Source organism: Ictidomys tridecemlineatus, chromosome 3, assembly GCF_052094955.1.
Source record: "Ictidomys tridecemlineatus isolate mIctTri1 chromosome 3, mIctTri1.hap1, whole genome shotgun sequence".
Classification (NCBI taxonomy): Eukaryota; Metazoa; Chordata; class Mammalia; order Rodentia; family Sciuridae; genus Ictidomys; species Ictidomys tridecemlineatus.
In genome coordinates this window covers 161,912,443-161,939,987 of record NC_135479.1, presented here as the reverse complement: position 1 = coordinate 161,939,987, position 27,545 = coordinate 161,912,443, and the positions used below count along the sequence as shown (strand labels likewise).

The 27,545-nt window shown below is 35.4% G+C and overlaps 1 protein-coding gene across 4 annotated transcripts in view; it reads left to right on the top strand.

Moving 5' to 3' along the window:
• Positions 1-988: 988 nt before the first annotated feature.
• Alcam (activated leukocyte cell adhesion molecule) overlaps positions 989-27,545 on the top strand; it is a 184,321-nt gene continuing 157,764 nt past the window's right edge. The window contains exon 1 of one of the 4 annotated variants that reach the window (XM_078044309.1): positions 989-1,771. In XM_078044309.1, coding sequence (XP_077900435.1) covers positions 1,699-1,771 — 73 coding nt within the window. In that variant the 5' untranslated portion in view covers positions 989-1,698. The remainder of the gene's footprint in view (positions 1,772-27,545) is intronic. The other 3 variants (XM_078044307.1, XM_078044308.1, XM_078044306.1) reach the window with 3 other exon arrangements.

The following is a 27,545-nucleotide window of genomic DNA, read 5'->3' as shown; positions in this document are numbered from 1 at the left end:
GATCCCGCATTCCTGATTTAGAGCCACTTAGGGCTCCAACAGCTCCACCCCGGTGTTCTAGAGGAAAATATTCCTTCATGCTCTCTGCCTGATCTGAAAACCACACAGCTTCCCTATGTTAAGCCTGGGAGGTGGCTCAATCTTAAGAAATTGCCTGAGAACCCTGCCCATCTGCTGGGATGCTCTGTTTTCTGGAAAGGACCAGGAGGAGTTTGACTTTTAATCTGAATAACTTGAGGATTTTCTGTTTTGTGACTTAAAAAAAAAAAAAAAAACGCCGCTTAATTCAAAATAAAAGTGACACACACTCCGGTTATTGTAGACATTGGGAAAATCCTATGACGAAGGGCGGTCTAGAAATTCTTAATTTCTCTTGGAGAAAAAAAAAATATCTTCTTTCCATTTGGTAATGGGCAGTCTACTCAGGCGGTCAACCTAAAAGGTGAGCGCGAAACGGAAGGGAGGTAGGGGGGGTGGTGAAAAAAGTAAGGGAGGAATCAATACAAAGCGTGAACTGTCCCTAAGCAAACAGTAGCGTTTCGTCTCAAGTCCCAGAAGGAGAGTTTCTACGTTTTCCCCCTCCGCTGGCCCTTTCCTCCCCACTTGGTTCCTGCCCTTAGACCCCAGGTGCTCTCCCCACCCCCATTGCCCCCCTATTTTATAGAACTGGGAGACTGCTACACTACAGCGGAGAAAAATCTCAGAGGAATGAGCCAGTGAGACCGGCGTCTGCGGGCAAGAAGAGAGCAATCTAGTTTTTTGAACTGGGGGCGAGGCTGGTGGACAGTAGAGAGCGAGAGGCCAGGCCGTCTCACCAGGGTGCTGGTAACGCACGGGAAGTGTCAGTCCGGTAGACCCACCCGGCGGCGCGCAGCAACCGAATCTGCTCCTCATTGGCGGGCATGCCCTTGGGGGTGGAGTCCTGTTGAAGCCCCGCCCATCCGGGAGCCCGGTCTGAAGCCCGCGATCTTCCTTCCACCAGAGTCCCAGCGCTAAGCTCAATCTCCCACTCGGTCCTGCAGCGCCTCTAGGCTGCGGCTCGGCGCTCCAACCACCTGCTAGGCTCTGCGTCTAGGGGAGCGGGGAGGGGAGAGGAGGGAGAGAAGAGGCGGGAGGGAGGAGGAGAGAGGCAGTTACACACGCCTTCCAGGCGCTCCACTCAGAGCTGCCCAGAGACCGCTGCCACCGCCGCTGCTACTGCTGCCGCCGCTTTCGCTGCTGCCACTGCTGCCACCTGAGGAGACCCGCCGCCGCCACCCCCCCCCCGTCCCCGTCGCCGCCTCGGGCGATTCCTTCATAGCACAGAGCTTTTGATGCCCACTACAACTATCAACATTATTATTTCAAGAGAAGAAAACTAACAGAAGATACCAGCCTAAAAGAACCACGTACACCTTTCCGTGTCACTCAAGTGTCTCCGGGAATGCCAGGTCGCGGGTCCTGGGAGGAGTAGCCGAAGGGACCGTGGGCGGGTGCTGAGGGGGAGGGCGGAGGACTTGCGGGTATTGCGTGGTGGAAAGTTGCGAGTGGCAGAGACCTGAAGGTGCAACGCCACCACAGCCCAGGGGACAGTGTGTTTGGGAAAAGCCGCTGCCCTCTGCGTCGGGACCCACGAGCGTGCGGGCACCGTGGGGCCCGGGACGTCGCCACCTCCTGCGGCGTGGACTCTGTCTGTGGCTCTCCAAAAGGAGGAGGAATATGGCATCCAAGGCGTCCCCTTCCAGCCGTCTGATTTTCTGCCTCTTGATCTCCGCTGCGATCCTCAGGCCAGGTGAGTAAGGGCCTCGGAGAGGCCACGGACTGACCTGGGCCAGGGGCAGTTTTCTAGTTTTCCGGCCCTGGCTTGGCGTCCTGTGGCTGTGCGCGCGGGCGAGTGGTGGGGGAGATCAGGGGAGGCCGTCTAGGCACAGACCTGGCCCTGGGCTCAGTCACCTGTGTCGCTCTTCTGGGCTTGACTGATTGGTTCAAGTTTGGGCAGAGAGCTGGGTGAAGCTCCAGGAACTTTGGGTGAGGCCGGGGTTGGAGCTGCAGGAACCCATGGTCAAGATTTTTAGACTCTCTCGCCTGGTTCCGGCGGCTCCTGGCTAAGAGGCAGGCTCTTGCCCTCTGACAGTCCCAGTCTTTGGGTATCAAAGTCCACGTCACTGCGCCTGGGGCAGTTTTCCTTTCGCTTAGCTTTCGACTAAAATAACTGTTCGCACTTGTTCGTGATAAATCCCCTAGAACTTCCCCTTGTTGTGAAGTGAAGAAGGGATAAGGGGGGTGGTAGAGGAGAAAGGAAGGACTTTAATCATCCCCTTAAAAAATACACAAACACACACACACGAAAAACCTAACCCTTAAATCGTAGTTCCATTGTCTTGGTGGGTGGTGTGTGTAGGGGTGATGGCAGGCAAATAACGCTGGATGAGCTGGAATTAACAGCCAGACTGGGGAGATCTTAGGCTCGTGGATTTTCCAGACCTGTGACAGATCCTGTGACAGTTCTCAGTTCTATACCGAACCTTAAAGGAAAGCGGCGATGGGGGGGGGGGCGGGATGCAAAATTCTCATTAACTAAAATATCTCTTGGGGAATCCCTTTCCTCACTCCCGGAGCGTCCCCTAGCCCTGGCATCCTGAGGCCCACTGGCCGAGTGACATGTGTTAGTCTCAACCCGGCATTCTGAGCGCTCACAGTCACTTGACAGAGCATCAGGTTCATTTCCTTGCTGGACTTGAGGATTTATCTTTGAAGTTTTGATTTATATCCCTTCGCAGACAGTTGCCAGTTAAACCACGTCCTGCTTTTGACTTGTTTGTTCTTTCTCTTTTCTTTAGTTTTTGGCAAAGAAAAAACTCTCGCTTTTTTTATTGCTGCACATCCTTTCAGTTGTTGGCAAGCTCAGACCTCAGGGAGCTTTCGAAACCTCTGACTCTCCCCCCAAGGAAAGAGGAAAGTAGGGTTGGGGACTAGAGCTAGAGGGAAAGATCACAAGTGTTTGTAAGGTGCTACTGCTGTGTGTGTTGGTGTTGGGGAGGGTGCCCTCTCCAGCTTTCTTTATTAAAGTTACATTCCTAGGTGAGGTAATGATCTCACCTGCTGTTTCTGAGGCTGAGAAAGGCGTCTGTGACAAATCTCAGGCTCTGGGGCGGGGACTGTGAAAGCAGATTAAACCGTTTTAAAGCAGGTGGGGCAGGCGAAAACACCGGAGATGGGAAGGGGAGACCCTCTAGGGTCTGACAAGGTGTGGATTTCACTTTTTCCTGAAACCCAGTGTCAGATGGGGGGAGGGGGGAGGAAAGACACTCTGGAGCCAAGGGGAGGAGATTCAAGAAGGGAGTACAAGAGTGAGGTAGCTTGTAAAATGTAAAGATCCACACGCCCATAGTTGGTGTTCATTTTAACCCTCTCCCGACTTTGAGAGTGCAGATCATCTACTTCCCCGCCCCCGACCACACGCACACGCCCAGTTTCCTTTCTCTTGTGGTCGCGCTGGAATTTATTTCAGTTGGCCGAGTCAAAGGACAGGTTTTTCCTCACCACTTAGCTGCCAAACGGGGAAAGAGGTTCCTCTTTCAGATCTTTTTCGTAGCGCTTCTTTCCGCGCCACAGGCTCTCCTGTCCAGTGGGCACAGAGCTGCGCGCTTTACGCGAGCAGGGAGCGCTCTCTCAGCGCTGCCAACCGCTGCGGATGTGGGCTTGGGATGCCACAGACCCTCAGATTCTCGGCTTTCACGAATAACCTGGCTGGCATTGGCGAACTTCTCTGTGCAGTTGTCAGCGGGTTTTAAAAGGAAAGATTGTGACACTAAGGCGCTGTGTCTGCACTCAGTTTCTGGACATCAAGCGCGCCTCCTTCAGAGCTCTGCACAACAGAGCCAGGCTGCCTTCATTCACCCCACTGACTTCCCTGGCTGTCTCCCTTCATTTCCGGAACAGTATTAATAATGTGTGTCCAGTATTGCAGGACAAACTCGAGTTTATGAAACTGCTCTTGTAGGTCTTTTGGCCTGTACTTAGTACAGTAGTCGTCAATGTATTTTAGGCATTCCATGTTACTTGTTTTTAAGGACAGGGGAAGGTATGTATCAAGCCACCCAAACTGAATTAAAGATGAAGGCAATGAAATGGTGTGTACCCAGCATCCGAGGTAGCAAAAATCTCATTATTCTTGTAAAAGAGCGTCAGCCTGTGGTGACATTTTGTATTGCTGAGAGAGAGAGAGAGAGAGAGAGAGAGAGAGAGAGAGAGAGAGAGAGAGAGAGAAAGGCTTTCCTTGATTATTTACAAAGAGGTGGGGTTTTCCAGTTAACTGTTTCTTTACTTGGGTCAACTGTGTACACCCATCTCTGGTATTTTTCATAAGTATTCACTGCTACAGGTTCATTTCAAGACAACGCTGTTTTCAGTAGAAGATTATGTTTGGAACATATCAGTTTATCTCAACAGGCCTTGGAAAAAGCATCAACTCAGCTGTCTTTTCAGACTACTAATGTGGGACTATTAAAATTTATTAATTTAAAAACTACAAACTACTAGCCAATATATATGTTGTTTTCTCCTGATTTATTTAATCCAATAGCAATTTAAAATTTAATGGAGTACTATTTGCAGTAAATTGCTTTTTGAGGCTTGGCTCAAGACCATCTTCCTACAGGCACTTGAGCAAGTCATTTAACGTTTTGGGCTTCAACTTTCTCATGTGTAAAATAAAAGGGTGGACTTAAGAATATACACTCTGAGATTTCTTCCAGCTCAAACACACTTTGTTCCTAATGTCATAAGATTAAAACAATAACAACAAAACGAAACCTATTTGGGCATGCAGAGTCATTTTTCCAATAGTGTTTTTCTGTTTATCTCATTCTAGACAAAATTTATATAAATTGAATTAATTAGAAAAGTGTCAATGTACCTCAACTTCTAATTTTATTTCTGTTTTTCTACTTTTTAAAATTGTGTTTTGTGCTTCCTCTCCCAGAACTTAATAGGGCTATTTAAAAAAATAAAATAAAGGGATGAAGAGGAACTACTACTCCAATCTTTTGGGAAAAGAGACTTCAAAAGTAGGAATTGCTTTTAGGTGTCAGAAAACCCTGTGAGCCTTCCCTGTGACCCATTTCTTCTGCAAGCCTACTATGTTACAATTGCACATATAAATCCTGAAATCAGATATAAAGAATGATTGATGGCAAAATGTTCATGTGACAAAGCCTCCTATGAACACACTGATGTTGCTTCCATAATATAGAAGAAAATAAAAATCTTTATTGTTGTTCTAAAACCTACAGAAATTCAAAATATTTGCATTACCAGATTTCAAACTTTTTGTAACTTTTTAGAAAATTCAAGCTACCTTATCCTGGTAATAGAACTTCAGATGAGAATGAATGAATGCCTACTGGTAATTTACTAAGAAGTACAAAATCAATAAAAGCCCACTTTAGAAGTCTTAAATATTATTAGAATACTCTTTGTATTGGAGTTGGGATGCAAGTATTCAGTTTTTAGCTTTTCCATATAAGAAAAGCTAAAAACTGAATACTTGAAATCTTGGAAGAGTTATTTTCTGATGCTTTTTAAATATATCATCTATAAAATTTTCTGTCTGTGTAATGCATGGTTCTGATTTAGAAAGATTAACAATCCCCTTGATCAGCATTTTGAAAATTTTAGCAGTAAAATATGCTATATTCTTTCATTATATTTTAATAGAATAACACCCTTTAATTTATTCCACTTAATTATCACTTTGACCATTTTATAAGCAAGCAAAAATGTTTCTTTTTTTAATTTATTTTTGTTTTTCTCCCTAAAATTTCCATGTCAGTAACCCTGGCCTTTATAAAACTGGGTACTGTCTGAATGTCAGCATGAGTTTGTATATAATGGCAGCATTTTTTCAGATAGTATTTTTAATGCTTTATTTTCATCATGTCTTATATCCCTGACACACCTCTTTCTGTTCTGGCCATTTATTAAGCATAAAACTCTATCAAAGAGTTCTACCTCCCTGAAGCTGTTAACTCAAGTCTTCACATGCAATTTATATCCCAAATATGCAGTAGAGCCACATAGGTACAGCTATAATAGAAGATCCTTTGTGTATACATAGAAACTTAAACTCAATTCCTCTCAGAGTGTTAATTTTATTCTTCATTGTTTTCACAAAGACCTAGCTCATCTGTGACACATAAATGCATGTAATACACAAAGAATGAATTTACTTACTGAAATATTAAAGAATGTTTTCTTGGGAATAGTGGGTGATAATATTTATTTAATTATTACTTTAGAATATTAGCTCCTTTTATTTTCAATAATAAATGGAAAAGATCATAAAGTATCCATTTGTACTTTTTATTACTTTTGTAATAGAGCAGAATTTTCCTTCCTGTGAAGAATAAAGTCAAAATTTAAATATATTTTATATTTAAGACAATGATGTTTTTTGCTATTTGATAAGGCCATATCATAAAGTTATTTTGCTATTGTACGGTATACAAACCATTACCATATTTTTGGAGCTACAGATATTTTTGTTCAGCTAAATTCTGTTTAAATAACAAAATCCACATTATTTTTTCCCTTTTATTATTGAGTGGAATGTCTTATAGATTTCAGATAGGACTAGTTCCAAATGTGCTGTGGTATTCAAATTGTTTTATGGTAACCCATTATCATAGCCCATTTTTGTAGTGTATGTTCCAAGAATGAAATTAGCTTTTAATGCTTCCTCTTATTTATCTAGTCAGTTCTCAATTACCCATTCCATTGAAGGAGAAATCAGAGTTGTGCACAATCCAAAACAACTCCTAATCAAAGGATTACCTAACTTGACTTTGAGTTGAAGTACTTAACAAACATGCCTGTATTTGGTCTACTAAGAATTCATAATATTTCAGTGTAATGATACTAAGCTTTGAGGTAACACATGCATCAGAAATTAGCTAACTTCTCTGACTTGCTTCTGTTTCTCTCATTCATTCTTTCATTCTCTCTCTCTCAGCTCTCTCCTATGTCACTCTATGAAGTGATGCAAAATCCTGGCCAAAATAAGCCTAACTGTATCTGTAAGATGAAATTAAGTTTTTGCAATCCTTGAAAATGGTAGAAATATCATGGACTCTGATGTTCACAAGGAAAATATCCTATAATCATGGCAATTGGTACAGTTTTCTGACTTTGTCCAATCCCACTTAAATCAAGAATCATTTAAATGTTTATCTTTGTAAGGTCACAGTTTCAATGTTTAATAAAAATTTATCCTCACTTTTTGACCATTTTCTTAAACAAATTTATGTCATATCTTTATATGAGTATCTATGAATTAACAGATAAGGAAGTGATACTTCTTTCTTCTTTCTTAATATGAGTTGGCTTGGCAGCTAGGTGGATTGACTCTCCGGAGGCTATTGATATACCTACTTTTAGAAAAAGAAATTGCTACTTTTCATGGTTTATGAGGTCATTGTAAACAGTGGAAAACAGTAACATCAAATCCATCAATGGCAAGGAAGATCAAAGATTTAATTCAAAGGACTTCCTTTCTAATTGCCTTATTATGATGATGTCAACAGAGAAGTTAACTAAATTTGTTGATTAATTTATCAGCCAGCTTTCCAATTCATCATTTTCTTGGGATAAATCCCCCAGACATTCCCTCAGGTTCAGTTTCTTTTCCCCTTGCATACAACAAGCACTCTACCACTGAACTACAGTAACCTCAGCCTGATGTGAATAGATTTTTGTCCTTTTTATCTGTAGTGTATGGTTTTAGAAATTCTAGGTTGTCTTATCTGAACTGTGAATAAAAACAAAATAACTTTCTTATTCTTTCTACCTTTAATGTAAAACTAGGATTGTAATTTTGATAATGACTAAAGTGTGTCCTGACTTTCCCTTGTACTTTTCTTTGCTGTAGATTTTGCCACATTGTATGCTATTGGCTACTTTCTTTCTCAGATGACCATGAACTTTTGCAATATAATTTTGTGTAGCAGGGGTAGTGGGGATTGAACCCAAAGGTTCATGCTTGCTCTAATCACTGAATTGTATCTGTAGCCCATTTTATTTTTTATTTTGAGATAGGGTCTCAATAAGTTGCCTAGGCTGGCTTCAAAATTGTGATCTTCCTGCCTCAGCCTCCCAAGTAGAAGGGATTACAGGTGTGTGCTACTGTATTCAGCTTAGAATGTCAAATCTCATCTACATCTGTGTATTCTTTAGTCTGGTAAAAGGCTTGAAACCATGAAGATGCTTCACTGTGTGTGAATGTGTGTGTGTGTGTGTGTGTGTGTGTGTGTGTGTGTGTTTCTTTGCATATATAAAAAACTAAGCTTTTTTACATGGCATCACCTGCCATTCATGGGCTAACCAATTTTTTTTTTTTTTTTTTGCTGAAGAACATGGGAATGAAGAATATTAATACTGCCTCCTGAGAATTAAACTAGAAAATAAATCCATCATGAAAAGAATATGTATATGCAAAATTGTCTGAATATGAAGAAGGATTCATAAGCCATCAAGACATGATGACATTTTGATAGTGTATTACTGAAAAAAAAAAGAAGTCATGCCTATTAGAAGGGACTTTTGTTCAATGATAGAAAAGGCTTTGATCAGTAGAGCTAACAGGAAGAGTGATTGACCAAAGGTAGTTTTTGGAAATATTTATGCATCCAAACCATTTTCTTCTATGGTGAAAATGGCCCCTCCAGCTAGAAGACATAACTTTTCCCAGTGCAGCATAGCAGGTGCAGCTTTTTTTGTAGAGATAGATAGAACCTATTATAAAGGTTTAATGCTCTAAATATTCAAATAATAAAATGAATTTTCCCATGCTGTGATTTCATGGTCACTAAGAAATCCTCTAATTATAACATGACTTCTTATATAGCTAATTTACAGGAGAAGATACACTAGCTGGAGAATTGTGAGAATTGTATTCCCTTGATAATAATTGCTCTAATGTAAACCAATAAGCTGGTTTATGAATTTTGTTAGTTCATCCTTGAAAGATGGGAAAAGTTTTAGTAAGCATATAAAATAAGTTTCTAAGCTTTTAGGACTAAAGTCTGCATTTTGAACAGTTGAAAATTCCTCTGGTAAACCTTTTTGAGGTGCAATCAGCTAGCCATTTCCCAAGTAATACATGTTGCATCACCTGTTATTACCCTTTGTGTTACCTGTTGTAGACATTTATTTTTATTTATTCATTGTCTTTTGGTGCTATCTGGCTTAATAGTATATTATTAGTAGGATGATCACACATCCTGGTATATTCAGGAAAGACGGTCCCAATATATGCTTGATATCCAGGTACAATTATTAACAGCACCCTTTTCTGACTTCAAAATTCACTTTGGATGATAAATTAGATGGCAACAATATGTTATAGTTTGGATGCTGAATATACTCAGAGAACTATGTGTTAAGATTTGGCTTTTAGGATGGCACTTTGGAAAGTTGCTGGAATGCTTAAGAGGTGCACCTTATTGAGAGGACCTTAAGTTGTTGAAAGCATGAACCCAAAAGGCTCCCCAACCCCTTCTGCTTGCTCTTTGCTCCTTCTCATATGTGCTCACACCATGATATGCTGCCTCATCACAGGCCCAAAATAATGACACCAATGAAGCTGAAAATGAGCCAATGAGCCTGAAACCTCCAAAATTGTGAGACAAGATAAAACTTATTTTTATAAGTTAATTACCTGATGTGTTTTATTATAGTGGTGGACAACTGAATAACACACCATAATTATTAGTAACTTACTGACTATATGTTGATCTTGGATTACTTAGCCCTAGAAATATATTCCTCATCCTGACAAAGTGTGCATTTCTAACCTTCTAAAATTTAAATGCCATCTATAATGAAATGTTACTAACGTGTCATGTGCCTGTTTCATATCAAGACTAAGAGAGATAAGGTTATAGTATGGAGCCTCATAATGTTTTAGTGGGTTTTCCCTCATTTTCTAGATCCTTGACCAAAATCTGTGATCTACTAGAGAGCAAACCATGTGAGTCTCTCTGGTGGGTTATATTCCTACTATTAATAATCAATCTCCAATGGAAAGAAATTCTGGGAAGTTCTCTGTGTTTGTGTGCATGTGTGTATGTGTGGGGGTAGGGAGAGAAAGGCCCCATAGTCTGGCATGAAATCTGAATTTGCCTGAGTTGCCAAGAGAATAGAAGTGTTTGAAATTCACCTTGGAGCTACACCTAGCTATGGAGTTATTTGTAGAAGTCGTATTTCAGTCTGAGCCTAAAATCCTTTCACAGTAAATTGTGCAAATCCCATTGTGTTGTTCAGTAAGGTTTCTCAGTAGCACCACTATCAATCTGAATCTAAAAAGAAAAATAAATTATCTTGGATGTCTTTAAAGTTGAGGGAAACTCCCAGTCTTTCTGTACATGTAAGCAACCATTAGTAGCTATTATCTGACAGTTGTATCAGTCAGAAATGGTGACATGACTTGGAACAGAAAACAGTATTGTGAGAATAGTTGATACTAAAATTTATGATTTCCACCAAATTAGGTGTCCACATGTAATATTAGGTATCCATGTATAATATTAGGTTTAGTGTTTTGAGTATTCAGAAAACCCCAAAATAGATGTAGCTAATGAAAGTTAAAAGAGCATTATCTAAGCACACATGGTAAAGGAAGCTATAGTTTTGTTCTCAATCACAGGGCAGAATGAAGAAAGAGTATATTGGCCTCTGTGGCTAAAACTCTTGTTAGCATATACCCAGGAATTTCCAGAATAGTTAGGATTTTTCCGGGTATGGAATTCACCTTGCTGCACATCAGCCTCAGACATAAGGAGTCTAGCTGCTGATCCTAAATTGTTGAACCAAAGGTTGCCAGTTAACTATTGGTGCGTAATTAAGCGCCCCTAAATATAGTGACTAAAAACAGCAGCTATTTATTTAATTCATTGTTATTTTGGTTGGAATTTTCATCTGGACTTGGTTGGGTGCTTTTTCTGGTTTTAGCTCAATCAATGGCTTCATTCCACTGCAGTCTGTTGTGGATCAGCCTAAACAGCTCTGCTTCTGGGAATAGGCTGGCTGCTGTTCAGGAGAAATGAACTCTCTTCCTCCACACCTTTCATTCTCTAAAATTTGTGCCTAGGTTTGTTCTCTTGATAGAAACAAAATTGCAAGAGAAAGCAGGAGTGTGTAAGTATTCCTAAGGCTAGCTTCAGAACTGGCAACCTATCTTCTGCCATGTTCTGTTGTGAAGACAAGTCACAAGCCTAGCCTTGTGGGGGAAATCATTTCTACTTACTGAATGCAGGGAGCTAAAAGGTCATTTTGTAAAATGGGTGTATAAAGACCAGGAAGGAAAAATGAGGATCATATTTGCAATCAGTCTACTACTTACAATAATAATACTGAATGTGAGAATAGTTAAGACCCTTACTATAGATTCTTGTCCCATGTTAAAAATTTAAACCCTCTTCTTCTAGATCATTGGGCAAAACATATAACTTGCTGAAGAGGCTCAAGCAGTGTCTAATAAAAAATTTTTAGGGTTAAATCTTAACTTCCTATGAAATGAAATTATGGAAAGATCAGTGTTTCTGTATGGGAGAGAGGGGGAAGTGAGGGAGGAAGGGAGAGAGGGAGAGAGAGGTGGGGGAGGAATGGAGGAGAGAGAGCAATTTTAAAAGATTTAGAAACATATCATTTATTTATGGTCACAAGCTCAAATGTGGTAGACAGGCTGTTGGAAAAATAAGATTGTCTTTTAGATATTCAACTTGTTTAGCCCCCTATTTAAGTAGTGAAATAAAGGAAGCCACAGATTAAGAGACTACCTGAAATGCAATAGCCAATTTATCACGTTCTTAGAGCCAACAATTATTTTAGTTTAACTTGTGTAAAGGCTTTGGAACTATAAAGAACCTTGGAATGACTAAGTTGCTTGCCTACAGTCACACTGTTGATTACCTAAAATTAAAACTTATGTGAATTGACTATTCAACATATATAATAGCATTCAACAAATATTAACCAAGTTCTCAGTATGTGCAAAACACTGTACTTGGGGGTAAGGAAATAAACTAGTCACTCAATAGTCAAATAACTGTCACTCAAAGACATCAAGTTCTTTCCAGGAAGATGTGCTTCAACTAATTATATAGCAATTTTTACAAGTTTGGTTACGTACTACAAGAAGAACTAAAGAGTACTGTTCATCATAGTGGCCAAATCAGGTCCAGATTTTAGTAGGGATGTGGAAAAGTTTCAGGAAGTGATACTTGAGGCATCTGCTGAATGATAAATAGCTTGAATGAAGACCCTAAAGTTGGAAGGAATTTACCTTCTAACTCCTGGAGGTGAAATGCCATCTTTCAATTTTTAGGGAAACTAAAGAAATTCTAAAGGTTGATGTAGAAACTAAGGATTCTTAAAGCTGTTCAAATCTCTTCCTGCAGTCCTACTACTTAATTTACCAATTGTGGGGTTCAGAAGTTCTCTGTCTTATTCAAATACTCATATTCTAGCAGATATTTGCACATGCACCTTTCCTCTTTGAAAAATAATGAAGTGGGAACATACTGTGTACAATGCACTTTCCCTTTTTCACTTAACACATTATAGAGATTAAAAGATTTTCTTATCAGCATATAATTCTCTACCTTACTTTTCAAAATGGTACATTGGATGTTATTATACTACCATAATTAACCATTTTGCCAGTTCTTGGAAGTGTAGATTGTTTCCCATCTTTTGTTTTTGCAAACAATAAGAGCAATGAATTCCTAATAGATGTTATTGTCCAAATGAACAGTTATGTTGGAAGGAAGTTATCTTAGAAGTGAAATTGCTGAGTCAAATAATATGTCCATTTTTCACTTAGAAAGAAATACTAAATCGGCATTTCAAAGAGCACACAAGATTTTAAATCTCGACAAAAATACATGGAGATGCCCTTTCTTTATACTCTTCCTTAACTCATACTACTAACCTGTATTTTTAATCAGAATAATAGATTGGTTCTTATTTATTTAAAGCTTATGGAAAATTAAATTATGACAGACACTCATATATAAAGCAAAAAGGACAGTTTTATTTGTACCTACCTTCATTATGCATGAGATAGGGGCAAAAATGAGGGAGAATGTGGTTAGAATGGATTTTTATCAGTTTTCCTTACACATAACTTTACATAAATAACTTTTAGAACTGCTAATTTTAAAAATAAAACTATGTAATGGTAAGCAATGTTTTCTTCCATTTTGTAAGAAAGACTCTGAAACTGAATTGGCTAACTTGGAAGTGGACTAAGAGGCAACCACATGTGAGCCTTTTAGAGTATCTGATACTGTTTCTCATTATATGAGTGGTTTCCAAATACTTGTGTCAGCTCATTGTAGGTACATTGTATGGGTGGTCTAACTAATGCCATTTTGTAAACCCTGTATAATTTATCTTGCCAAACAAATTTCAGTTATTGTCAAATAAATCATAATTTGAACAATTCTTCCAATACATTTGTTTTAACAGCCTCATCATTTTTTTCAAGCTGAAAAGTACCATCCTTTGCAAATATTTTTAAAAGTCAGTACCATTAAATACTTTTTATTTTGTAATTTTTGACCTTTTATGGAAAGCACAACCAAAAATCTGTTTTTTATAGTTGCTTTTATATAGAAAAATCATAGCAATATATATATGAATAGGTTTCAACAGGTATATACTGAAGGTACATAATTTTTAAACAAGACAACAAATATTCAAAACGCAATTGATATTAATATGTACAAACTGCAAATTCATGAACAAGCATTTTCGTCCTGTCATTTAGTTTTAAATATTCAAATTTGTGGCAAGCATACTTTATTCTGCAAGCATTTTCTCCACCTAGTGATAGGTATGACATTTTTCAAAAAAGATGCTTATGGTGGTTATAAGAGGTAAATTATATATTTTTGCTGAGTAGGCATGACTCTAAATATGAATAATAATTTTGATACCATATCTAGGAGTAAAAGGTAATATATATTTGTACTTACTCTATTAGTAAAAGGTAATATATATTTGTACTTACTCTATTACTCCTACTCTGCTCAACCTATATGGAAGTTAACCTAGTTCTCAAATAGAGTTTCTTGGAGAAAAGTCTGCTTAGTTCAAGATTAAATCATTTTTCTTATTATACTGGGATAGAAAATAAGTATCTGTTTACAATCACTGATTTCAGTTGTTTTCCTTTTTGGTTGACAAAAAATGTCTCCTTTCTTTTAGAAAGTTTAAAAGAAAGAGTAGATATTCAAAGTATGATTTGGAGGTTATTATTCTCTAGAATTGACCAAAATGTTTGATTAAAAAGGATTTGAACTGTTGTTTCAGTAGTGATTTTTTTGTAGATAGTATGGTTTAATATCAGATTATTTATTTATTTTAAAATATATTGCTGGGACTGTAGTTTAGTGGTAGAGCATTTGCTTAGCATACGTGAGGCACTGGGTTAGATACTCACTCAGCACCACATAAAAATAAACAAATAAGATAAAGGGATTGTATCCATCTATAACTAAAAAAAAATACATGGCTTTTAATTTTTATAGACTGTCACTGCACAAAACTGAACACACTGCATAAGAGCTAAAGAGCTTGAGCTATAGAGCACAGCATAAGTTTACTTTCTACTGTTTGTTCTCATTTGTACATTAAGGATAACAATCATCAGGCTTATTTGATATGAATATTGAAGAAGGTAAATTGTACATACTACATTTCTCAGTGCCTGATACGTGCTGGACTTGCAACTAACAATAATTATTATAAATCACATTTTCAGTAAACATTATATTAATATCCATTTATTTACATCAGAAAAATTTATGAAATATTTTATTTTACTGATAAGAAGATGTATTTCAGATCTATTTGAATAAATTTTATACTAAAATTGAAAAAAAACATATTTATTAGGATTTTTTACTTCCAAAGATTGCCAGGGGAATTTTCAGCTTTAATAACTCTGGAAAAAAACAAAGAAAAATTACAAATTGAAAGTTATAGCCTTAAAATATAAGTTCTCACAAACAAAACTCCAGTAATTAAAAAAAATACATGCTCTAAAATTATAGGATAATATATCGTTTGCCATATTACTTTTAGAAATTGATATCGACTATATTACTGTAATTTTGAAAATATTAGACCTTGTAAAGACAAATATTCCAGTTATTACAATATAAGCATTTAGGTGATAGAATAATGATCTTAAACACAAGTCACATTTTCTCAAGCATAATTCAATAGAGGGAGCTCCACTACTTTCCTTTTGTGAACATCATAAGATGCTTTTATTTATTCAGATTTTCTAGTGACCTCTAATTAAATAGTGAAAATTATTAAAGCCTGTAATTTTAATATTAAGAATGTTTTAGAAATTCAACAATATCCTCCTCTAATTCAAGGGATTAAAAAACCGCTTCTATATTAATGTATGTTTTGAAACCCCAGTTCTTAGTTCTTTGTACCTTTTGGATAATAAATCACTAGACAAAATTAAAGTAGGCATAGATATGAGAAGCATACTTTAATGTGACACGGCATTGCAGGAGGACAGTTTATTTCTAATGTTAAAATAATGCATGTTTTATATTAATTTTATGTTAGCTATTAAACTGCTACACATTTGAATAGTGCAGAAAAAGTAAATGATATTTTGTTCAATGTTTACATTTTTAAATGTATGTTTTAGGTTTCTACATGGAAGTAGTCTATAATCACAGACTGCCCTTGTGTTTTATGTTCCCAAATAGCCTCTTGATTTAGATAACTCCAAATATATTTTCACACTAAATTTATGTCTATAAACCTTATCTAATATTATTTTACCTTTTAATTTGGTTGTGATGGAAGAGATGCATAAAAATGGAATTTTGTCACAAATTCACCAAAATGATTTAAAAACTTAAATCCTTTCAAATTTATGAGCTCTCCTAAGATGTGCCTCTGCTAAGGAGTTATTTATCCACTCTGTGTGATACTCACAATTACTTTATCCTTTATGAGATTTACTGTTGTAATAGAAATATTGTACTGTTAGAGTCTGTAAGCAAGTCAGGATGGCGCCTGGTATTTTGCCAGGGGGAATGGTTTGTGAGGTGGCTCCAGCGAGCCATTAAGTGTGGAGATTCCTTATTGGTTGACTGCGTATCTAGTTTATGTTAATTAAGATAAGCTGTGTGGAATGTATAAATACCTCTGTTGTCCTACAATAAACTGCTCCCACTTCTGCTGTATCAATCTATACAAGTTCCTCATCACGCCCCACCCTCACCCCCAGTTATTTTGCTGCAGCCGGGCTTCGGCATTGTACTACATGATTTCTTTGAAGCTAAAAACTCTAAGATTCAAAATTCAACTTTGACTTAGAGAAAGAATATTGTACACATGGTCACATAGGTTTGAATTAAGGACAAATAATAATTTTACATTAAATTTAGTTAAGAAAAAACCCTTGGAATTATGAACCTCATTTTTAAATTCAATTGGAAATGATTTTATTGAATTCCATAGAAAATTGCATTATCTTAGACATTAGATTTCCTAATTTATTTATTTATTTTAAAAATATTTTGAGATAATTATGGAATTATTTGCAATTGTTAAAAATAATACAGAGAGAGCCTATATGCCCTTTACCCAGTTTCCACCAGTAATGTTTTTCTTATCTACAGTACAGTATCATCACACTTTATCCAGTTTTTGCTTATCTGCAGTACAATATCATGACACTTTATCCAGTTTTCACCAATGATACTATTTGGATTGATTACAGACAGTACAGTATCACAACAATTGACAGGCGTCATCAATGATGTACATATTTTACCAATTTTACATGTACTTGTTGAATATGTATTGGTTCTATGAAATTGTATCATGTGAGAATTTTTGTGCATACTCACCATACCAAACATTCCTATTACAAGGATCACTCATGCTGTTTCTTTAAGGATCATAATTAAAAAGTCTTTTTTTTTAAGGACAATATTTTCCTTCTCACCCCCTTACCTAATTCCCAGCTACCACTAATCAGTTTTCCATCTATTCTATAATTGCCATTTAGAGAAAGCTATATAAATAGGATCATATAGTATATAACCTTTTAAGATGTGTTTTTTTTTTCACTCAGTATCATTCTCTTTGCGTCCCTCCAAGTTGTTACATGTTCCAATGGTTTGCTCCTTTTTATTGCTGAATGAGATTCCATGGTGTAGAGGTACTGGAGCTTCTACAACCATTCAATGTTGAAGAACATTTGGGTAGTTTCCAGTTTTTAACAGTTACAGATGAAGCTGCTATGAATTTTCACTTGTTGCTTTTTGTGTGAATATAATATTTTTATTTCTTTGAGATATTGTATTATAAATGCATGTTTAGTTATATAAGAAATTACAGAATTACTTTCCAGAATGGCTGTACCATTTTACATTCCCACAAGCAATTCAAGAGAGATCTAAGTTTTCTGAATTCTTTTCTTTAAATATTTTTCCACAATTTTATGGATGCATTATAGTTGTACATAATGGTGGGATTCACTGTTACACCTTTCTACATACACACAATTATAACAATATAATTTGACCAATATCATTTCCCACTGTTTCCCTTTCCAGCCCAGCCTTCCTAATTTTTAACTACAATGATATGAATTTAAAAAAATCATCCAGTTCTCTGGCATATTTAAGTGCCAACAGGAAGCAATTTCAAAACGTTTCTTCCTGAAATTACATTCTCAGTCATTGTGACAATACTAAGGGACATCCTGGGGATTGAAGCTTGTTGCCTGTTCATCACAGTTTTAATAAATTACAATTTTGACTATTCTTTAAAGTAAATGCATATTTTAATGTGTTTCTTTCCATTACAGGTTAGAGTTTAAGAAAGTAACCACTATAGCCAAATTGGGTAGTGCTAAAACCTATGTCGCCTCTACTCTCCCAACATTGGGCAGTTGCTTAACCCCCTTCTCTATTAATCTACTTAAGGAAGATAGTAGTCCCTATCTCAGAGAGTTGTTGGGGAAGTTAAAAAAAACTGGTACACAGAAAGCTCATTCAGCAGTGTGGTTTTCAAATAGTAAGCTCTTAATAAATTTATTATTCAAGTATTCAATTTCACTTAATCTCCCCCCGCTGCAATATAATGATATACCCAATTTATTCCAACAGGTACAAAGAGAAGAGAGAGCAACAGGTTCAACATTATTAAATTACCAGCTGTAACTCCTCTCCATCCCACCTTCTTGTTTCACTCCATAAATGGAATATGAGTGGGAGTGATGTCATATTGTTTATTGGTCACAATCTTGAATCTATTCACTCTGTAAACCAAGTTATTTGGAAACTTCAAGATATTACATACTAATTATCTGCATCATATTCATTAATATGATAATGAAATATCATTTCATTATAATCCTGAAGTTGGAATCTAAAGTGAAAAGGAAATTTGAAGTTAAAAATGAGACACTTTGCAGCTTGTATGTAGTTCACAGTGTCTGAGAACAATTGTTGTTTTATGTCATTAGTAAGTAGGCTAGAGGTAATTTAGTAGTACAAAACTGTGAATGTGTGTTTAAAGACAGATTTGGGTAGATTCTGCACATTAAAATAGAGCCAAGAGATTATAATAATTTAAGGAAGTGAAAAAAAGAAATGTAGTCCAACCTGTCTCTCTACCATCATAACCTCTCTTTAAGCTCTTCTCCCTTCTGCCATCAGAATGACACAGGATATAAATTGAAAATTCTCTGCTTAAAATACAGTCAGGGTAAAATGCAAACATTTTATATAGTATTTAAGGTTCTCACATTTCTCTACACAGTCTTTCTTGAAATTTCATGTGAGATCATCTGGAGTAATGCAGAAATCATTTAAACCAATTTGCTGTTGAAACAAGATAATAAAACTATACATTTTTTAGGAGAATTATAGGCACACATTTTCCAAATAGGCAATAATGACTTGTAGTATTATTTCTTATGTTTTTAATTTATAGGTTAAATACATTGATCAAGGCTTTTACCCAGAAAATGGCAAAAATAGTGTAGAAAAGATTTCATCAGCAAATTGATAATTCATGTGGGCAGTATTTAATAGATTTGTATCACAGAAAAAACACATATACTGTGGGCCATGCCTTGAATGCTTGAAAAATGTAGTAAATAATTAGAGATGATTCAGAGATAATCTAGTGTTATTTTTGTCATTTTATTGTACTGTATGTTGAAGAAGAGTCAAAAACCCATGAAAAACACATATAAAAGAAATATTTCATTTTTATTTTTTAAAAAACTTTGAGTTTTTGAAACTCACATATCATTTTAGAAAATAGGACTTTACTAGTCAAAAGAGTAATCAATTGTATTTATCATGTTATCTTACAGATTGTTAGTATTTGATAACTGAAAAAAATAATTTTCATTGTGATATCTTTTTTTCTAGACCAAATAATCTTAAGTTCATGTGATCTTTTTTTCTTAAGCTTTTTTATATGCCTTTTTTTGCTTATTTATTTTTTGACTTTATGTTGAATTCTTCCTCCTTGTTCAGAGTTTTCACTTCAGTTTCTCATTTTACTATGTATTCCTCTTAGGCAAACTTATTAGTTAAATTTTGCTTCTGTGATATGAGACTGAAGCTGTCTTCTCAATCCTTGCCTAAAAATTCTTAATCTTTTTTTGTTATGTTATCAAAAGTATTCGTCCAGAATAAGCAATATAAATCCAACATATTGTCACTGAGAGCTCCCATTTATTTGTGATCTGCTGTGCTCCATGCAAAGTAGTACATACTTTACAAAAGAATGGCTAATATATTTGTATAATTGATTTCAAGTTTAAATATTGGGTGCTTCTTTTTGGTTTTTACTTTTTAAATTAAAAAATCCAATCTTATTTTTAGCTTTTTTCAGTATTGAATTTTAATGCAGTTTAGTGTTTGTATCAAAAAGTAGTCTAAGCAAATATGTTATCAAATAAAATCAAATTAGTGAGACTCTCTTTTTTGGGTCCATATCACTGACCTATCAAGATTCTGGATTCATCAAAAATAGGCTACTTGACAATTTTTAAAATGTCTCCTACTACATCAAAAAAATGTTACCTTTTTCTATGACAGGTGTTTTCTGGACTCCTGGATCCTTATTTTTCAGCAAGGCTTCACATTGACAATGCTGTGATTGAAAAAAATAATAATTTTCCCGCAAACAGAAAATTTATAAATCATAGAGTACTCAGTTTTCCAAGGAAATAGAATGTGGAGTTAATTTTCATCATTGAAAAGACTAATTTAAGTCTGTGTATGTAGGATTAAAAAGTTAAATTTTATGATAAAAGATGTGATCTGGTAAAAGAGAGTGCTGTGTTCCCTAAAAGCCAGACAGTTGATGCTGAAGAGAACAGCTTGTACTAATAAGGAAGGGGAGCTCAGGGGTGAGAGGGCCTCTGCTCCTAAAGGGAAGAAAAACAAGACTTGAAGTGAGCCTGAAAGGGAACTTGCTACTTACAAAGAAATCACCACAGATTGTTTGGTGTATCAGTAGCATCAATTTTTCTCTTTTTGGTGTACTGTGACAAGGAGTTGATAATATATTCTAGTAATTCCAAATTTGAATATTTTCTTGAACTGTTAACAGTTGATTTCTTATCTTGAAATGGGAAGATTAATGACTAGAGGCGGGGTGGGGGAGAAGCTTTCTATAGGACATTTTCATGCAAAGCTGTCTTGAATTCCAGAAAATTATTGATCAAATTTAGAAATACTCATCAAATACCACAAATGCAGGTGTGAATTCATGGTTCTTAATCAAACTTCAATATTTCTAAATGGTATTAGTTTGCTTAATTCTCCAGAGAAACTAAAGCTTAGTTAAGCAAAGCTATAGAATATCATTTATTAATTAAATTACGTAAATAGTGTAACTGTTGGTTTTCAACTGAGTGAATCTGAATATATTCATTTCGGCATTGATTAAAGAAGGCTTGTGTATATAGGTTAAGTTGTATTCCTGAACTGATGAAAATACAGGAAAGCAGTGTTTTTGAAACTACTTTCCCAGAGACGGATGGTACATTTAATATGGAACTGATTTAAATACGGGCATCCATGGGCTTCAGATAAAAGACTTGTGCATTGAGTTTCTGCTTCTTTCCACACAATTAGTTTATCTCTTACATTTGCAAGGAAGGTTAAAATTAGAAAGGAGTGTAGCAGAGAGACCAGTGGGTGACTACTCAAATTCTGAAAAGGAAAGTCTGATGGGTAAACAAATCTGAAGTAAAAAAGAAAGGATATTTTAATTAGAAAAGCAAAGTTAAGAAAACTGAAGTGAACCAATGAAATGCCTTTGGTTACGACAGGTGCCTCTACATCTGTTTCAAATCCTCTGCGCAGTGGTTCATGTATAAGTCAACTGAATAAAATATCCACGGCCTGCATAATCTATCCATTTGGGCCTAGTTACAGTTTCCCTTTCTTTGTCTACTCACAAAGAGCACAGCTAAATCCATTCATGTTGGCTAGGAACCCTACTCCTACGCCTAGTTTTTGCCAGACTTTTTTCTACACCTTACCTTCCTATTTCTCAGGATCCCCATCTCTAGACATTAGACCTTGCTTCCTGGAAAGCCTAGATTTGAGCTTATCACCACATGTGAATAAATAAGTATTTTAAATTGTTTTCCTAGTGAGTGGTAGATTTTTTTTTCTTTTAAAAATTAAAATTGTGTGGAAGGTTATGTAATATTCTTTCTTAACAAATTAGACGCATTTATAAAAAGCAGGCCTGTTTGGACACAAAGTACTAATTCAGAGACTGGCAAATAACTACTATCATTATATTCCTTTTTCAAGCACAGTCTCCTGTGTTTGCAATGCTATCCTTCTGAACTTAATCTTTTAATGTGAAAGTAAACACTAAAGGTAGTATGAGCAAATAACCCAATAAACATTATTTTTCCAATTGTTTTACTCTCACTCGACTTAAAATCATATTAAAAGTTGATATTTCAAATTGCCAAATTTTTAGTTCACTTTTTTTTTGTATTTCAGATCATTTTCAAATAGAAAGTTAGATATTTCTCCATACAAGAAGTATTTAGAATAACTATGGAATAATTATATTTTCCATAGCAATATGTAGTAGTCTCACAGCTGAGATTTCAAATGAGGGTGCTATCAGGAATGTAAGACGGAAAAAGTAACCCACACAAAAGAAATAAATCATCAAACAAAGCTCAGAAACATTTCAAACATAAGATCATCTTTTACATTATGGTCTTCTTGGTTGTTTGCTTTCTGGAACTGTTGCTTAATTTATTAGCCTTCTCTCTTTAAACATTAGCAGGATATGGAATGTACTGCTAAGTTAAAAACACGTTGATTCTCATAGCAAAACTGGTGTGTATTTATTAACCACATACCTACAGTATGAAATAAAGTCGTTGCACAAATAATAAAATAAAAAGAAATGTAGAACACAGGTCTTATGCAAACAGTCTATAGACCTATTGTTTAGTGATTAAGTTGGAAAACATTTAACAGCGAATGTTGGTTTATTATCGTTCATCAGTAGTGGTTACCAAGATCATTTTCAAGTTAATAACAATGATCAGGAACTTTCCTTGTTGATGAGGCCTGGCTACCAATGACTGATTGGCAGTGGTGCAGAAGAAGATTTCGAGGGGAAACAAAAGACCCAGGTTTCAGTTCTGCCTAGGAGTTTGGTTAGCTACTTCATATTTCAGTTCTCTGTTTCTTTGCTTGTTCAAACTTAGACTCCATGTGATTCCTTCTGTGTGATTGTAAATGTTGTGTGATTTCATTACACTGTCTAAAAATAATCATTTTGTTGGTCCCTGTTTGCTATTATTTGCAATCTTTTCTCATCAGTACACATAATTAAGAACTAACCATGTAACACTTTTTCAGATTCCCCAGTGACAGTGGACCATAAATAAAATAATTGAGACATAGAAATAGAAAAATACAATACAAGGGAGGTTTAGCACAGTGTGAAATTGTAAGAGACAAACAGGAATACAACCTTTTACTTGATACTGAATAAATTTCATGAGAATATGATGTTATATTTTAATTTTAATTTTCATGTTTTATATAAAGCTATAGAGAAATAAAGCTGGATTTGGTTCAGAGAAAAACAATACAATTCACTAAACCTATACAGTACAGGTCTCTAAGGAATGATGGATAAGGTCCAGAGAAGGAAATGAAACTTGAATTATTAACTGTTAAAAGAACACTAATCCATAATTCCCCATCTCTGCAGACAACTATCCTACCCCAACATCAAAATAGCATTTAACTGATGAAAGAAAAAGCTAGCTCCTTTACTTTGAACTTACTAGTTTTGAGAAAGGGTCAGGAACCACTTCTGGTAGTGTTACAAAACCTTACAACTACTTTTCTAGCAGTGATGTTTTTATTTGTATACTGTATACTCTGGGCAGAGACATTTCCAATGTCTCTTTCCACTCAGATTAATATGAAAGGATGGTAAACTTGATGATAAATTTAGTAAGAAAGGACTCATTTTTCTAACTTCAAGATTTCTCTAGTTCAAACTGTCCATGATTTTTAAAACACTTTTTTTTTCTTTTTGATATGTTTGATCTGAAGGTTCACTGAGCATTTGACTGCAGCAATATTTTCTTAGAAACCTTATTTTGAGTTAAGCAGATACTTCTTTTAAATTATAAAGTGGGTATATTTTCAATTTAATAATTAAATTCCAGTTGTTCTATCTAGCCCCATGTGAATTTTTCACTTGTAAGGATTCAAAACCATGAGAACTTATGGTTGAGATTTATGTGGTATAAATTGAGTCTACTAAGGATTTTGTAAAAGAAAAGAGAAAGAAAGAATAGCTAAAATTAGTTACTTAAGTTTGCAAATTCTGTAATATTTAAAATTCAATATTTTATCTGTAAAATAATAATAGTATTGATGTGAGAAGTTTGTTGAAAGAACTAAGATAATGTTTGAAAAGTGATTAGTAATGTTAAAGGCCAGAAGAACAGACTTCAGAAGTGTTAGCTGTTACTTTTTATGCTGCCATTATTATCATCATCTTAAGCTGAATATTTTAGAAGAATGGACCTTCAAAGAAAAGTTTCAAATATGATGCATGCTTAAGAATAATAGAAAGAAAGAAAAAAATTAAAAGTAATTTAGAAAATTATATTACTACAATTTTCTTTTTTCTTATCAAAAGTACAAAGATGGATAGTAAGGAAAAGCAGGTGACAGGACAGTATGTCCTTTTAGATACGTTTTATTTGAGAACCACACAAGAACCCTTAATGATGGTTATCTCTGAAAGGGAGACCTGGGAATATGAAGATAGGATGGAAGAATTTTTACACGATTGAGATATTTATAATGTGGAACAGTATGTCTGCCAAACCTATACAAGAGATACACTTTCTCAGACATTGATTTATTTGTTTTAAATTGAGAAATGAGGATATTTGAATAGATATGGATCTTATGAACTTTAGGATAACCATTGTACTAATATCTATGTGTTTCTTCTTTCTCCTTTGCTTCCCTAGACACATGAAAGCTTTCTGATTTATTATAGTTATCATACAAACATATCAGAATTAAAATGATCCTTTATTTTTATGGGTATTTTAAGAATTAGTCAACATCTAATTTAAATAACATTTAAGATGGATTTCACCAGGTGCAGTGGTGAATGCCTGTAATCCCAGTGGCTGGAGAGGCTGAGGTTGGAAGATCACAATTTCCAAGCCAGTTTCAGCAAAAGCGAAGCACTTAGCAACTCAGTGAGACCCTGTCTCTAAATAAAATACAAAATAAGACTGGAGATGTGGCTCAGTGGCTGAGTTCATCTGGGTTCAATCCCCAGTACCAAAAAAAAAAAATGAGATTGTTTGCTTTTGGATTGGTGTTTGAAGTAATTTGAGTTATGAAACGTAAGTGCAGATGACAGATACTAAAATATTGACTAATATGTAAACCACAGAATATGTGTTTTTTTTTTTTTTTTTTTGTACTGGGGAGATTGAATCCAGGGATACTTTACTACTGAGCTACATCCCCAGCCCTTTTTATTTATTTTATTTTGAGACATGTGCTCATTAGGTTGCTTAGTGCCTTGCTAAATTGCTGAGGTTGCCTTGAACTTGTGATCCTCCTGCCTCAGTCTACAGAGTTTCTGAGATTACAGGTGTCTGCCACTGTGCCCAGCTATACAACGCGTGTTGTTTTTTTTTTTTTTGAGAGAGAGAATTTTTAATATTTGTTTTTTAGTTTTCGGCGGACAGACACAACATCTTTGTTTGTATGTGGTGCTGAGGATTGCTAGAGCCACATCCCCAGCCCACAACACGTATTCTTTAATAAAAAGAAATTAATGTATGTGATCATGACAAGTAAACATATAATTAAGAGGACTTTAAATTTTCTAACAGTAAAGATTTTTGACATTAAATATTTTAAAATCATACTTAATGGAGAGAATTATTTTAGAAATTTATGAAATATATTCTTGATGATATTTTTTTTAATTCTTATGATTCCAATTATTAGACTGAGATCAAATTACCATTGATAATGGTATATACTTCCACTCCCTCTTACAACTCTCAATATAAATAAGCTTTGCTAATTCCTGATGTGAAGAAATTTGCTTACCATTGTTTAAACTTTTGTCTAATTTAAGGCATTTTGAGAAGCAATGTCTAGGAAACAATGTTTATAAATTAAATATGTTATGCAAATAAAACATGGTACTCAGATTTAGGATTAATTAATTTATGGTGCCTTCTAGAACTGTCTTTCTTCATTAAAATAAAAACAAAACAGAGTATAATAATAGAAAACAAACCTACTATTCATTTCCATGAGAATGCATTTAAGATTTTGACTTATATCAACCAAATCTTAATGTTAAGGTCATTCAAATATAGGTTATTCTAAATTGGGGGAAGCAACCTATAATAATATTATGATTTTTTTGGTCTGGCAAATTAAATACTTAGCACCTCATAAATGGAATTTAGAGGCCTATGGGATTTTCAAGATTATTTCCATGCCACATCGAACAGAAAAACTGCATGGCCAAACTATTTTTATCAATTGTAGAAAATTTACAAAGATAGTTATCTATAAAGTAAAACATTTTTTTGTTATTTTAGCTTGTAGACAGCTTACAGAAATAGAAGAATATTAAATCATCTCTTCACTGGAGGCCCATTAAAGCAATTTAGCAGGGCTAAATGCTGTGAAAGATAGCATTAACCCTGCTAGAAATCTTTGCAAAAACAAGGTTGTTTGTTTGTTGTTATAGATCCATACAAAACATTTCAATTACTCACCTCTGATTCAGAGAGACACCACTGGGCCATATCCCTCTATAACTGTTATCTCTGGCACTTTTCAGAAATCAGCCATAAAATGACTCTTTTAGATACTGGCATCTAGGTAATGGTGTCTTATTTTTAAATTGTGTTCTGGCAGTTAGAAATCCAAATTTATCTGATTTCTAAGTCCTCTTTTTTATCTGCATTTTGTTCATAGCTAGTGAAGAACTAATTTAAGAGATTTATATGTTAACATGTTTGAAAAGAACTGAAAAAAAAAGAAAGTAAACTTGCTAAAATTAGGGAATAAAGGTATATGTATGTTTTTATTTAAAATGCAATGAACACCTGCCTGGAGGTAGTCAGCCATTGCAAAACATTTTAACTGACCTCACTTGTCAACTTTTGAAATAGGACTAATTTAAGTAAAAAGTGTTTCCAGTTTATGAACCAGGATGTACAGTATACCAAGGACATTATGAATCCCCTCAAATAGCAACACAACAGGAGCAAACAAGATACTGTATGTTTGTTCAAAATAGTTTCACTCTACATTCTCAGTAGTGCCACATCTGTAGGAAGTATGATAGCACTCTGTTATTTATGGATTACACATAAAATACCTAAAGCTCAAAGAATTAAAATTTAATTCTTAGATAATTCAACCCACTGATAAAGTACAGAATGTTTTGTGAGGGAGGAATAGGTTGATTTTGTTTGTTTTCCATTTTACTTCTCCATACAGTGCCCGGAACAGAGTCACTACCTAATACCCTTAGATATTAGTACCTACAGTGGACATGTGAGAGATGAGGGATGCCTTAGCATCTTGAGACTTTTATCTGCTACAGAACACACACAGTTATGGTCTGGAAACTGCAACTCTCAGTCCAAAATGCATAGACATTTCTAAACCCCTGGTTCCATCTTCAACAGGCCAAGAGGAACGGACATCTTTGCTTTTTTCTGGCCATTTATATTTACTAAAGACTTCAGGGATTTCTTAAAACTCTTTCAGCCTAAGCTGATTAATAAAACTGACCTTTATCCCAGAGGAATTTTAAGAGATTATCACTATTTTTGAGAGAAGACATTATCTGAAGCACATTTTAAAAAGTATGACTGAAGATGATTTTCCTTATTTCAGTGTTACATTGTGTACTAGAACTAT